This window comes from Sordaria macrospora, chromosome 2, assembly GCF_033870435.1.
Source record: "Sordaria macrospora chromosome 2, complete sequence".
NCBI classification, from domain to species: Eukaryota; Fungi; Ascomycota; class Sordariomycetes; order Sordariales; family Sordariaceae; genus Sordaria; species Sordaria macrospora.
This window is the reverse complement of record NC_089372.1, coordinates 5,348,103-5,362,253: the sequence shown is the minus strand read 5'-3', so window position 1 is coordinate 5,362,253 and position 14,151 is coordinate 5,348,103. Positions and strand designations below refer to the sequence as shown.

At 46.3% G+C, this 14,151-nt stretch overlaps 2 protein-coding genes across 2 annotated transcripts; both read right to left on the bottom strand.

The window, feature by feature from the left end:
• Positions 1 to 6,595: 6,595 nt before the first annotated feature.
• On the bottom strand, positions 6,596 to 6,766 carry SMAC4_13311 (uncharacterized protein; the record flags this gene model as incomplete). The annotated part of the gene is made up of 1 exon (XM_066091366.1): positions 6,596 to 6,766. One exon carries the CDS (start codon positions 6,764 to 6,766, stop codon positions 6,596 to 6,598), a length of 171 nt encoding a protein of 56 aa, XP_065946267.1.
• A 1,689-nt stretch (positions 6,767 to 8,455) lies between these two features.
• SMAC4_13310 (uncharacterized protein) lies at positions 8,456 to 8,798 on the bottom strand (the record flags this gene model as incomplete). The annotated part of the gene is made up of 2 exons (XM_066091365.1): positions 8,456 to 8,534; positions 8,578 to 8,798. The coding sequence occupies 2 exons, from the start codon at positions 8,796 to 8,798 to the stop codon at positions 8,456 to 8,458; spliced, it is 300 nt and encodes a 99-aa protein (XP_065946266.1).
• Between the last annotated feature and the right edge of the window lie 5,353 nt (positions 8,799 to 14,151).

Below are 14,151 nucleotides of genomic sequence, written 5' to 3'. Positions count from 1 at the left end.
AAGTATCTAACAAGGGAATTTAGTGAGTACTCATTGTGCACTGAAAGGCTATTGCAAAGCGAAAACGTTCATTGCTATAGAAAACCCAAGGGACAACATTCGAAGGGTTCGTCTTCCGGTAGCAGGGCCGCGAGTTGAGGTGGTTTCAGGATTAGAATTCAAAAAGGTAGTCACGAGGAGGAATCGAACAAGATCACCAGCGCAAATGCAAATAAAGAACTACCTGATTAACCACTTGGTCACTAAGCCAAATGGTTATTTCTAACCTTAAGGCTGGTTCTTTCTAGTAATAAATGTCACGGCGCTGGCGGATCACTACACCACTAGGGTATGTTCCAAAAGGATATAAGTAACCAAAGCTGGGAATTCGGTCGCTCAAGTGGTTGTAGACAGTTGCAATGGCAGTCAAGAGGCATAGCTGCAGGGCTGCCATCACACTAGGCTGTAAACTACCCTCTATAGGTAGCACAAATTCCTTACTCTATCCAATTTTCAATTCGGTCATTGCACGTGATTCGAGTCGCTTTCCGAGGCCCGTGCATGATCTGCCACGTATGCGGCTCTTTCTTACTTCACCCCGCTTATTCAACATTAACCCTTTGGTCGTACATCGTTTTCCACATCCGACAACATGCAAACTTCTAGCCCCTCAATTCAGTCGGGACAACATTGGTGCTATTGTAGTAACTCTTACCAAAGTACTGGTTCGTTACTACGTCATACGCGAGGCTGTCCAGCTTGTGAGGACGCTGGCAAAGAGCTGCTACGTCTGATGACATGCTTGCCTAAGAGAGGTATACATGGCGATCTCCTCTACCGGGGTTGTCACTTCTCCAAGCTTTTGTCTGAGGATGGGAGTAAGATTGAGGAACCTGTTTTCTCATACCCCGCTCACGTCCCAGATATCCAAAAGTTGGATTCGATCTTGAACAAGCTTCTCAACCAAAACAGGAACCCAGCTATTAAAGCTACGTCGAAGTCAATTATTCATAATCGATTCCGGTGGTCGAACCATGACTTTGAGCTCAATCACAAATCAAGAGACGTGATCAAACAAGATTTGATCGTCACTTCCTGTCTGCCTACATATGAACTGAAAGCCCTTCTCTTTATTGCTCATACGTACCCAACTGATAAGTACGACGAAGAGTATGTATTGGATTTTCGTTCCTAATGAGTTTTAAATCTGTGTACTAATTCATAATTTAGTTTTCTACGGGGCGGCCAATCGTACTATCACCTGGTCTAAAATTTCATAGAGGCTCGTGCTTCCAAGACATATCTTTCGACCAATGCAGCAAGACGCAGATCCACTATATTATCGGGGTTTTCCTAGCGGCGTCGAACTTTGGTAATATGGTAACCAAGCTTGAACTCGTTCACCTCGCCGAAGAACTAGCGTCTAAATACGAAGCGTCGGAACTTTGGACGATCAACATCCAACTAAGGAAAATCGAACTCGATATAATCAGGGGAAACACACCCAAATTACCGCCGCCTCCGAAGAACAAAAGACAATTTACAGAATTCGTCATTCTATCGTCACAAACCTGTATAGAGCAGGGACAATTAGACGAAGCGGAAAAGCAGCTATAATCTCTACTATCGCCCGTTCATACCAGTCCACTATCCGAAACGGACTGGAAGATAAATTATGCGAAGGGGAAACTGCACCGGTTTCAAGGCAATTTTGAAGCCGCGTTAGGCCTCCTTTCACCGATTGCTTTCCAAGAAACCGGTTAGACGACGACGTTTCGAAGCTGCATTCAGCTTTTATCCGTTTATTCGGAACTCGGTAACTACAAGGAGGCTCAATCACTCTCAGCCAGTACACCGGTGTGGACGGATGTACAACCTCGCATCCTCAGAGTGGCACAGGCAGAATTATGGTTGGCTAAAACTTTGGATTCTTTTTCAAAGGATCCAGAAGATTTTGAAAAGAACCGGTTGACATATGACGAAACTGCGGAAGCAGCTTTTACTCCTCTTTTCAAAGAATACAGACGCTTGGAAGGTCCTACGTCCAAGGTTAAGAGGAGGGCTTTCTTCCGTATTAGTCTTGGCTATGCCATTATCGGTCACATTATTGGAAGACAATCAGCAAATGGCCGTATAGCGGCTATGGCTAGGTGGAATGCTGCGTATGCCGCTTCTCGGGAATGCTTAGTTGATACGGAGGGGTTTGCAGAAGTTTCTTGTTTCTTGGCAATCGCCGATTTGAAGTCTCTTGCGGAAGAGCACAAGGACAGAGGATACTCCAATGCGGATGAGCGTTATACAACATATGTCGAACGCGCACGCACCATTCTTATTGCGAATTCCCAAGCTGGGATTTCCGATCGGTATTTCTTCTGTTCGTTGGGTACAAAATAGCAGAAGATTTTGGATGGATGGTGGAAAGATCAAGGACGAGAAGTTTTTCATACGGGATGATTTTTTTTATTGTTCTTACTCTATTGGGCTTGATAAGGTAGCCTTTACTCAGCTTCTCTACTTCCCTTTCTTGTTATTATAGTTCTAATTGTTATATTCGTTTTATGCAACCGACCTGTAAGTATTTGTTAATTGTATCAACCATTGTGCGACGCACGGCTTAGATCCGTGTGTATTAGTGGTTGCCGCTTTTGAGGTATATTGCTGTAGGAAGGCTATTGTCCGGAGGGGTAGTGGCGGTGGATTCTTATTACTTCCACTGAAATGGGTGCGGAGAACTAGTTGAAGGCCAAAGGTTATTTGAAGCTGTTGACGTATTTAGAGCATTCTTCAATCAGCCCGGTTCCTATTAGTGTACGATAATTAGACACTATATCCCGCCCAATCAAAATACAGGCTACGCACCCCCCTTTCCCGCTGTGGTAGTCAATCAGTAACAACTTTCCCATCCAGGGTCACACTGATTCTTATTGGTACGCTTTTCTGGAAAGTGGAATATTTTACTAAAAATATATGTAGCTTTTCTTTTAAAAGCTCAATAACAAAGCCTAAAGCCTAAAATAATAAACACTGTTGGTTCAAAATTCTTAATTTGCCACTTGCGGTTCATCGGGCAGGGATAACCTATCCCTCTCTTGCAAACACGCTAGTTCGGTCTAACTGGTGTAAATGACCGTGTAAGAGAAGTATTCGTTTCCAAATGGCTACTTGGGAGTAATGGAAGAGGCGAATCGATCGCTAATTACTATCGTACTGGTATTTCTTAAATGGAAGTGAACAAGATGGGTGAGGGAGCAGGCCATGGGGTTGTTGTGGCCCGTGCACCGAGCGGATGGCGGAGTAAATGCGGGCCGCCCCCTCAAGCGCCAGTTTAAGAGTGAATGTCCTAAGAAAGAGGCAAACGTCATCGTAGGGGACTCTGGGCCTCTCCCATTCTTGACAATTGCCACGCTGAAGTTACTGAATATAACTCGAAGCACAGAAGCAAGGTCTTCCGAGAGTTCGTTTGTGGTGTTATTGACAGTGCCCATGGTGCTGCCACCAGTGTTCGTCCGGTTGGAGGAGCTCATATTGGCTTATATATAAGTTAAGAACTTGATATATACTTAAGCCTAGGCACCCCCAACTATTTAGGCCAGATGCCTCTCTACATCACTCTTGCGGTATATTAAAAAGCCTGGTAGATTACTATACGAGCCATTTCTTTATAGGCTGTTTATACGCCCATATCCCCAATCCGTGATTATTGCTTCAACTCTCCCCCAAAAATATTTCTTTTGGCTCCCTCCGTTAGTCGGTTGTTAGAGGCCAGACCAAAATTACCCTGTTTTTGGTGCAATGGGTGCCTTAGGGCTACCAGTAGCCTAACCCACCACTTTTTCATTGTTTTGAATTCGGCAAGATACAATTCGAACGACAGCAACAACAACTACGACGGCGGCCTTTGGAGAGTTCACCGCCGTCTCGTCCCTCACAGCCGATAGCTTTTGAAACCAAGCTCTTGGACTCGTGGGCACAAGAAGTGTGTTGATTGTGTTAAGCTCAGGAGACAAGAAAGGAAAAGAAATGTGGAGGGCTAAATACAATGGTGGTGTGAGCTCATGGACCCACATAACAAGGCCAGCGAATGGCAGAGGTGGGACAGGCCCCACCACAACACGCCCCCGTGGCCCGAAACAGCTCTCAGGGGTCCATCATCATGTAAACAAACAGACTCCCATGGTGTTGGGATCAACCCATCGTTATAACCTTCTTTCGAGCCTTCATCCATGGAATCTTCTTCTCCTCCAATCCCAGCAATCCTACGAATCTTGCGTGCTTGTCCGCTTTCAGTGGTTTTGTCAGTCCATCCGCAATCATATCCTCGCCCTTGATATGTAAAATGTCGAACTCTTTTGCTTCCACCTGTTCCATGATCCATTTGAACCGTACATCTATACATCGGTTACGACCAGCATTGTTTCGATTCAACACCCGGTCCCTGGCGTTCTTGCTGTCCGTGTAAAGGATTTTCAAAGGCGGTTGGCCGTATCCCAGTTCCTCCATCACATGTGCGATCCACTGAAGTGACTTGGCTGTTGGAACAAGGTTGGTAAACTCTGCAAGTATCCGAGTTCACTGGTTCAAAGCCCAATCCTCTCAAGATGGGCAATAAGATATTAAACCAATAAAGAGGACTGGCTGTCAATTCATACAGAGCTCATCTTAGTAGGCAAACCAAGCGATTTACACCCCCTTGGTCCTTTTTCCAAACCAGTCGGTTGCTCCACGTAATACCGCTTTTCTGCAGGTATGGGGGCGTTTAATAACGCCGTATTGAAGTCAAACTGATGGCACTCGAGGTCCAGGACTGCCATGGTGCAAGGAAGATCTTTACGCTCGCTGCGTTTGCCACAGCCGCGTAGACATCTTCAATATCCCATGAGCCTTGCTCAAAGTTGCCACAAGCCACCCATCGTGCCCTTGGGTCCATTGTCTTCAAGTCCAGATTTTCTTTCTCACCATAAACCCATTTCCCAGGGAGGACTTCCATGCCTGGTTCAAAAGGAACCAGATCATAAACACCCCTCTCCTCCAATGCTGCCAACTGCTTCTCCATAGCCGGCTTCCAGTATATCTCGAAGTTTTCGCGTTTCTTTGCTTGGCGGTAGTTCTTTGGAATGGAGGATAAATGAGTCTCAAGATCATGCATCATCACCTTAACCGCTGTCAAACACAGGGTCTCCACTTTGTCAAGAATCACTCCCCTCTCTGGAAGACCATGGTAAAAGATAGGGAGTTCACTAGTGGGTTTGTTGTTGCTGTCGACGATGATTTGCTTTTCGGTTAGCGTACCCGGTTGCGGTGCCGCCTGGCGTCTCGGTCTCCCCGTTCTTGTCACCTCCGCCCCCGCGGATGCGGTAGATTGGTCCGTTGTCGGTTCTTTCTCTGCTGACAGCCCCCCTCCGACTCCGGCAACGCCTTCTCCGACTCCGTTGTCGCGTGTTCTAGCTCCGTGGGTGCTGATTCTTGGTCGGTTGTTACTTTAGTTGTTGCGTGATTCTTGGTGGTTTTGACGGAGTATCCTGGATTGGATCTGGGGATGAGGATGAGGATGCTGATCTGATCTGGTTTTGCCTCGGTGGGATAGGGTCTTCTTCGTCAAGATCATGAGGGTTAATATAGGGCAAGTTATCGAATGGCTCAAACTCGTCATCGTCATCGAAATACTGGAAGTCATCCTCTTGGTCTTGCTCAGTTGAGGTCATCACATCTTGGTTCGCATATTGCGGGGTTGCTTTTCAGGACACTCGGGGTTGTGTTCCGGGTTCTTGTAGTTCCAACCTCGGAACGCTCTGTTGTTCCCTCGGACCCTTGATTTCTCTCGACGATCCTAGAGGAATTGATGTCGGGCCTAGAGTTGAAGCCCGCGAACCTAGAGGGGTTCGGTCCGGACCCAGAGGTTGTTGAGTTGGGCCTGGTGACGGGGTTGACTCCTCCTCGGAGGAAGTTGTTTCTGCTGATGTTTTCGATGGGGCCGGGGATGGTGATTTGGGTTCTTCTTGTATCGTAGGTAGTGTTGTTATTGTTGGAGATGGTTGTTGAGCTAATTCTGGCGCTGGCGTTACACTTGGTGATGGTGTTGGAAGTGTTGAGATATGTTTTGTCGGGGTAAGGCCTAAGATTGAATCAATCGTGTGTTCCTCCTGTTGTTGATCCGTCATGGTAACCGCTTTCTCTTTTCCTTGACTCCTCTGTGTCACCCACCCATGTGGCTCAGGCGTAACACTTGGTCCATTTATCAGCTCCTCGGGTTTGGGACGTTTTGCTGTAATCCAGACTTCCTTTTTGCTCTGCAGAACCTTATCCACCTCCTCCATCGACTGGTCTGAGAAGAATACACTATGCTTGACGGCCCTCTCCTCTTCTGACTGACTACATACAGAAAGGATTAGGGTTTTTCCAGCCCACGGCCACGCGAGCGCCTGACCTAAGAAGCTTTTTTTTCCCGCACTTATGTACCTATGCCCAGCCGCCGTCGCGGGCACGACTTATTATCTAGTATTGGTAGAACGTAGTAGAAAAATTCATTCATTCATAGATGAATCTTCAAGGAACCTTACGGCACTCGCTTTGACCAGTTGTTGATATTCTGGGTCCCAGATGTAGAAGATCCTCCCATTCAAGTCTGCATAACCAACGAAGTGGCCTCGTCTCGAATGCTCCGCCCATTTGTCGCCTTATACCCTTCTTTCTTTCTTGATATGGTAATATGCCGTGCAATAATACGTTCGGAAATGATGGATACTGGGCTTCGGATTCGGGATGCCTGCTGCTCTGCTGAGAACTTCATGAGGACTGATGTACTCTTTGTTGGATTTTATTGGAAGTATGTTCATGACCCTGACTACCGCATCGACGACCAAAGGCCATAGTACGATAGGGATGTCGTGCTCGATTATTGTCGCTCTTGATTTTTCCATCATCGCTCTTCCTGCTCTTTCTGGTGCGCCGTTCATCGACGGGGTGTGTGGTGGTGTCTTTATGAATTCAACCCCTTTTTGTCGTCCTCAAGCCACGATTTCACTGCTCTGGAACTCCTTCGTACCAAAGCCAAACTCTGTGCCTCCATCCATCCCCAGAACCTTTACCTTCAGGCCGGTCTGGAGTTCAACCCATCTCTTCCATTCCTTAATGGCTATCAACCCCTCGCTCTTCCGTCTTATCATCTTTACCCAGTGAAAACCGGATATCATGCAGACAAAGTGCACAACGTGCCTAATCCCCATGTGACCTGCAACGTTGTGGCTCCACGTATCAATCCTTACGCACTCAAGTGGTCTCGTCGCAACTGGATTTGACACCTTGTAGACAATGCCGGTTCCCTTACTTTGAAGGCACGCATCACAATTCGTTTTTCCGATATTTGACAGGGTAATACCCGCGTCACGGCAAGCCTTTATGACTTGTTCTTTTCCTGCATGCATTAGTCGTTTATGCATCGTATCGTAGTTGATAGACGCTAATAAGGCAAGCCTTGGTGCTTGGGCCTGATATCTCTCGTCGATATCTCTCGGTGCCATTGTCGGTAAGATTGGAAGGTTGGCTATCCAGTTGCATTGTATCTCTTCTCCCATGTATTTTCCCTTATTGAATTTGATCTTGTTCGTCTCCATGGACCAAACCATTCCACCATCCAGTAACCCGGTTGTCGTGAGAAGGTTGACTGGTGTTGATGGCGATAAAATCGCATCTCTGATCTCGACCGTAATCTGTTTGCCAGATATGGTGGGGAGACTCAGTTCCACGACACCCATATGATATGATTTAGTTATCTGGCCGTTACCGACTTGGTGACTGATTGATCGTGGGAGTGGCTGTAACTCTGTAAACCATTTCACATCGTTGAAGAAATTGGATCCACATCCGCTATCGAATAGCACGGTATCTCTATTCACATTTGTTGCCTCGGGAGCTTGTTGGACTTTGACGAAGTTATATTGAACGCTATCTGTCTGAATAGGTTCTACACCTGTCAGGAGCTCGAGTGAAAATCCTCCTCAAGATTGTCATCAAACGACAGTCCTCCCAGGCCAAAGATCAGGTTGGAGTTGACGCCAGCGATCGTAGGCGGGTTGTTGATGTTGCTGTTGTTGCCCGCGATGGCGGCCGTGGTTCCGGTGTTCTTGAGCCAACCGATCGCCTTCTTCTTGTTGATCCAGGTATCAGGAGCCTTGTAGAGATCGCACCACCAGCAGTCGGGAGTGCCGGGAACGCGATGATGGCCACATGGAAAATGTTTCAAATTCTTGTAGATCTTCTTGCCAGACGTCACAGGCGACACGCTCATCTCCGTTGGTCTCAGTCTTAACCTCCTTCGTGGTATCCTTCGTCTTAACCTCGACCTTCGCAGCAACCATATTGGTATAGTTTTTCTGGGTGTTGGCCAGGGTAGAGAGCCTCGCCAGGAAGGTTATGGTAGTCAATTCGTTCTTGTTCATGTCAGCGGCCCACAATAAAGCCTCGTTGGGAAAGGAGTGTTTCACCGCATTGAAAAGGTTGGTAAGCTCGACAGTGTCGTCGATCTTGTAGCCGACGTCCTTGACACGCTTGCGAAGAGACTGCCAGCGCATGAATGAATGAATGACAGCGCATAAGAAAGGCCTCCAAGGTAGCGAAGGAGGCACGCTTGATGGTCTGGTACTCGTCGAGAACATCGCTCTTGGCCTCATTGGTGCACTGGAAATGCTGTTCTTGATGAAATCGAATAGATACTTTGGATCGTCGTTATCCTCGTCCCAGCCGTTGATAGACAGAACGTTCTGGACCTTCTCGTCGCGAATGGTAGAGTGAATAATAGACATCGCCTTAGCGCGATCCATCATCCACTGGTGAAGGCGCTTCTCGTCTTCATCCTTGGTTTTGTCGTTAACTTTGGGCTCAGGAATACTCTTGGTGACGTAAGGTTTCAGGCCTTGGGAGGCAAGCTCAGCCTTCAGTGCGCGCGCCCAGGCAATTTTGTTTGGTTGTTGTTGTTATTTTTAACCTCTACTTCCGCCTCCCGAAGGGCATGAGACGTGCGACAGCTACCGGAATAAATGAATGAATGAATGAATTTTTCGACTACGTTCTACCAATACTAGATAATAAGTCGTGCCTGCGACGGCGGCGTGGCATAGGTACATAAAACGGGAAAAAAGCCTCATAGGTCAGCTAGGTCGGACCCTAGCGTGGACATGCGCTGGAAAAACCCTTAGGCCCCAAAAGCCTTCATTTTCCTATTCCTGTCCCTGGCATTGTGAGGTTCCAAAAGTGTATATTGTCCAAGGAGATCGCCGTCCTTTCCTTTCCGATGTTGAAATGAAAATGGATCGAAAAGAAAATTTTAATTAGAATGCAGCCCAGCCGTTTTGGGTCCAGCAAGCGGCGTTCTAAGGGGGAGGTTTCGAAGAGTGGTTGTCGCTCGCCCCCCGACGAGCTGTCATCTCTCCGGCGCTCTTTCATTTGCGAAGTACTTTTGAAGAGCTTGGTTTCAAAAGCTATCAGCTGTGAGGGACGAGACGGCGGTGAACTCTCCCAAGGCCGCCGCCGTAGTTGTTGTTACTGTCGTTCGAATTGTATCTTCCCGAATTCAAAACGATGAAAAAGTGGTGGGTTAGGCCATAGATAGCATTAAGGCACCAGTTGCACCAAAAACAGGGTAATTTTGGCCTGGCCTCTAACAACCAACTAACAGAGAGTGCCAAGAAAAATATTTTCGGGGGAGAGTTGATTATTTAGGGGAGAGTTGCCCTTTGCCCATGATAATAACGAACCTATCAAATTCACTTACGATAATACTAGCAATGATTATACTAGCGTTTTTATATGAGAAAAACAGGAACGCTTGATTCATGGTCTTTTTGATGACGATTTTAACATACTTGCTAACGGTAGGGATACAAAACGCCTTTTTCATCTTTTAAACAGCAATAGCAATCCTTTTAAACCCTTTAGTCCGCTCGCCCCGGCATGATTTTACGAATAGGCTTACGAATAAGCTTGCGAATGGATTTACGAGCAGGCTTACAAATAGGTTTATAAGCGGGCTTACGAGCAGGCCCACAAGTAGGCCCACGAGTATAAAAATGATAATAATAGTATAGATTTTTTAGATACCGAACGCGTTGTTATGCATTATAGAAATCTGATTATTAATTTACTAGCTAATGTTTTATCTCAGGAGCTCAGACATTTCTATGAGTTCTTTATGAGCTCCTTTCGGTTGCTGGGGGCCTGCAGCCCGTGTATGAATGAATGAACGATAAACTTTTCGACCAAGTTCTACCAGTACTAAATAATAAGTTGTACCCGCGACGGCGGCTGGGCATAGATACTATATAAGTGCGGGGGAAAAGCATCGGTCAGCCAAGTCGGACCATGGCGTGGCTTTGCGTTAAAAACTCTCATTTCTGTGCAGCTTTGAAAAACCATTTGGAAGACCCCTTTCCTAAGCTATCCCCGACATTGGGAGGTTTTGAAAAGTGTATATTATCCGAGGTCAATGCCGTCCTTTCCGATGTTGAACGAAAAGCGGTTGAGAAGAGAATTCCGATTGGAATGCGGCTCAGCCGTTTTGGGTCCAGCAAGCGGCGTTCTAAGGGGGAGGTTTCCGAAGAGTGGTTGTCGCTCCCCCCTTCCCCCCCCCCCCCCCCCCCCCCCCCCCCGGACAAGTGTCGTCTCTCTGGCGTTCTTTCTTCTCAAGATGCCTTTGAAAAGCTCGGTTTCAAAAGCTATGGCTGGGGCCGAGACGGCGGTGAACTGTCCAAAGGCCGCCGTCGTGGTCGTGATTGTAATTTCGAATGTATCTTCCCGACTTCGAAATGATACAAAAGTGGTGGGTTAGGCCACAGATATCTATTGCACCAGAAATAGGGTAATCCTAGCACGGCCACTAACAACCGACTCACAGTGGGTGCCAGGAAAAATATATTCGGGGGAGAGTTGTTCCTGGCCTTATGGGACCGGGATTTGGATCGGTTCCTCGGGTTCTTCTACTCCTCCTCTCATTTCTTTGGTGTACTCTTTGGGATTCGGGTTGGTGAAATACTGTTCGATGAGTTTGCTTCTTCTCTTTGGCTGCTACACTTAGGTACTGACTTCTTTCGATCGGTTGGGGTTTGCCATCAAGATGGATGGACTTTCGGATTGCCACAAGACTGTGTGGACTTTGAGGGGGTCTGTTAGTCGCTATGCAACGTCGAGATTGGGTGCCTGTCGGTCGAGTCGACGTCGAGGGCAAAGGTTGAAAGAAAGAAAGCTGGGTAGATGAGAAAATTGACTATGGTTGAGTGAATTGTGAATGAAAAGGTGACCATCGTGGTCAAGGAAAGAGTGACCTTAGGCTTTGGTCGAGGGTGATCTTGATGATTAAGATCTGGGCCTATCGTGGTCGCTACAAAATTGCAACGAAGGTTGTTAGCGGGGTAACTGAGTGGCCGCTGAATTGATAATGAGAGTCGTCGCCATTTCTTTTTGAAGATGGAGATCGCTGCCTTCTTGCACCCCCGTGGATGGCGCAGGAGGCTAGAATAGCTTCCGAAAAGGGTGCGTGCAATGCGCGACAGGGCTCATAACATATCGGAGGGCTGGAAAAGGCTACAACGAAAAAGGGCTTGATTGTTGTTTTGCAGTGGAGGAGAAACGGAAGCCCGGGCAGCCTAAATCCCTGAAAGGGAGTGCCCAGGGCACGGACCTCCAACCGAATCTGAGGGGATTAACCGACTATACTATTAAATGGTTCAATAACGTACGTACTATAGACCAAAGTATGAAGAAAAATGTTTCCTTGATTAGTACGAACGTTACAATATTGAATAAGAAAATTTATTCAGTTAATAATAACATAATTATCGTAGATAGTAAAGTTATTTTCCTATTTATAGCCGTTGTTTCGTTTCCGCAAGCGGTTAAGTAGGCAGTTGCAACTAATAACCGGGTTGAGATTAAACTAGATTAATTAGTCGCTACAAAAACCCTATAGACTAATATTCCTAGTCGCTACCCCAAATCTACTAATAATACTACTCTTTATAATCCAAAATTGAAACACGCTCTAAAGCCGGTACTTTATAAACGTATTGTATTACAATATTACACCCCCGTAGTCAGAAGCAATATTTCTACTCTACTTCCTCCTATTCTCCCGCCTACTGAAGATTCGCAAATTTGGTCTACTCCCTATATTCTAATTCTGGGCTTCATATTAACCAACGTAAGTAAAGAGGCTGCTACTCTACTAGCGTACATCCTACCAGATGTAGAACTTCTTCCCGGCTATTAAATGAACCCCACTTATATGCCCAGACTATATAACTATATCCCTTTAGGAACTCTTAGTGTTAAGCTCTATACCTCGGAACTTACCTCTATTCCTATATTTGTAGTTGCATTGAACTTTTTTAAATTTACAACTCCCAACTTTATTTTTAAGTCGGCGATTCGTAGAATAGCTCAAGATGAATAATTTTTGAAGGAAATGGAAGTTCTAAAGTAGAATATTAAGAACGAGGCCGCTAGACTTATAACTATGGCCTTGAACGCAGTGAAAGTTACTAGAAATAAAAAGGGTTCTCAAGTATTATATAACTTTAGAAGTGATGCCCTTAGTAGTAGCACGCTTAGTAGAAGCGCTCCCAGCAGTAATTTTCCTGGTAATTTATTTGGTAATATGCCTTCCCCTAGTAATTTTCTTACTTCCTTTAGTAGAAACCCCTACGTTGGCTATAGTTTATACTTTCGTTGCAAAGAAATTGAAGCTAAAAAAAAAGGATATCGGCTATTACAATTAATACTATCCAGGCCTTAACAACCTCAATATAATCTACAATAGAAAATATATTATTGATACGGATATATATATATATATATATATATATATTGTCTGATCACGCTACACTGTGCTATTTAGTCTACACAATGGGTAAGCGGTGCCGCTTCCTTTCTTAGTCTAAGGGAAAAACCGTGTTGTTGAATACTGGATGAAAACCCTCAGCTTCTCTATTTCCAACCGTAATACTAAATCCGAACTTTCATCCCGTCTCACCATGGGAGCCCGGGGAGTCGTGGTTGCTTCGATGTTTGTCGTCCGTTTTTATCGTTATCTTCTTTTTTCGTCCCAGTGAACATCGTTACTTCAGATTGGCTGGTATACTGAGACCCCTTCCCCCGCCCCACCTTACGCTTCGGGTGCCTCGAATATGCGCCGGGTGATTCTTCTTTCATCCTGTCTTCAGGGTTCAGGGGTAGAGGAGGAGGGGACTTACTCGTGGTACTGGATTTCTCCGCCGATTCAACTCTCCCCCAAAAATATTTTTCCTGGCACCCTCTGTTAGTTGGGTGTTAGAGGCCAGGCCAAAATTACCCTGTTTTTGGTGCAACTGGTGTTGGTGAGGGATGAATGAATGACGAAGCAGCCGACGGAAAAATAAGATCCAGGACTCCGTAGCATTCACGCAGGTTGCTGCTGCGGAAGAAGGGAAAAATGACCAACGACTTAAGGTCGTAGCTCGTTGGGGAAGCTACCAAGCTCTCGGACTGGTAGATTCCGGAGCTCAGTTGAATCTTATCTTACCTTAGTTCGTCAACCAACTGACAATCCCTTGGAAAAAGAAGAAGGCACCTTTTGTGGTAAAAGGACCTTTCAAGACCCAGACCGTGAGAGGGAAACATTACCACTCCCTATCACGGGTGGAAGGAAAGACGGTCGAAATCAGCTTCGACATCGTTGATATAGGGCCAACTAAGGAGATGATCCTAGGGCACCCATGGCATGTTGCATGCGACCCAGACATCAGTTGGAAGGATGGTGGCCACCTGCGTCCTCGGACGCGCCCAACCGCTGATGGGAAACCCGGAGCATGGAAGGAAGCAAGCTGCGATAGCAATGTTCCTACGGCCCCACCGCCAGCAGTACAGGAAGTTATGATTTGTACTATTGATAAGAGCGGCAAGGTTACGGAAGAAGGGTTAGTGACGTTGGTAGAGGTATCGGCAGTCAACGCTCAACACAAGTTCGACTATCAACTCTCTCCCAAATAATTTTTTTCTTGGCACCCGCTGTTAGTCGGTTGCTAGCGGAGAAGCCAAGAATTACCCTTTTTTGGTGCCTTTAGATGCCTTAGGGCTATCAATGGCTTAACCCACCATTTCGATCTTCGGCGGAGGGATTCTGGAGAGTTGACCTCCGTCTACGACAAC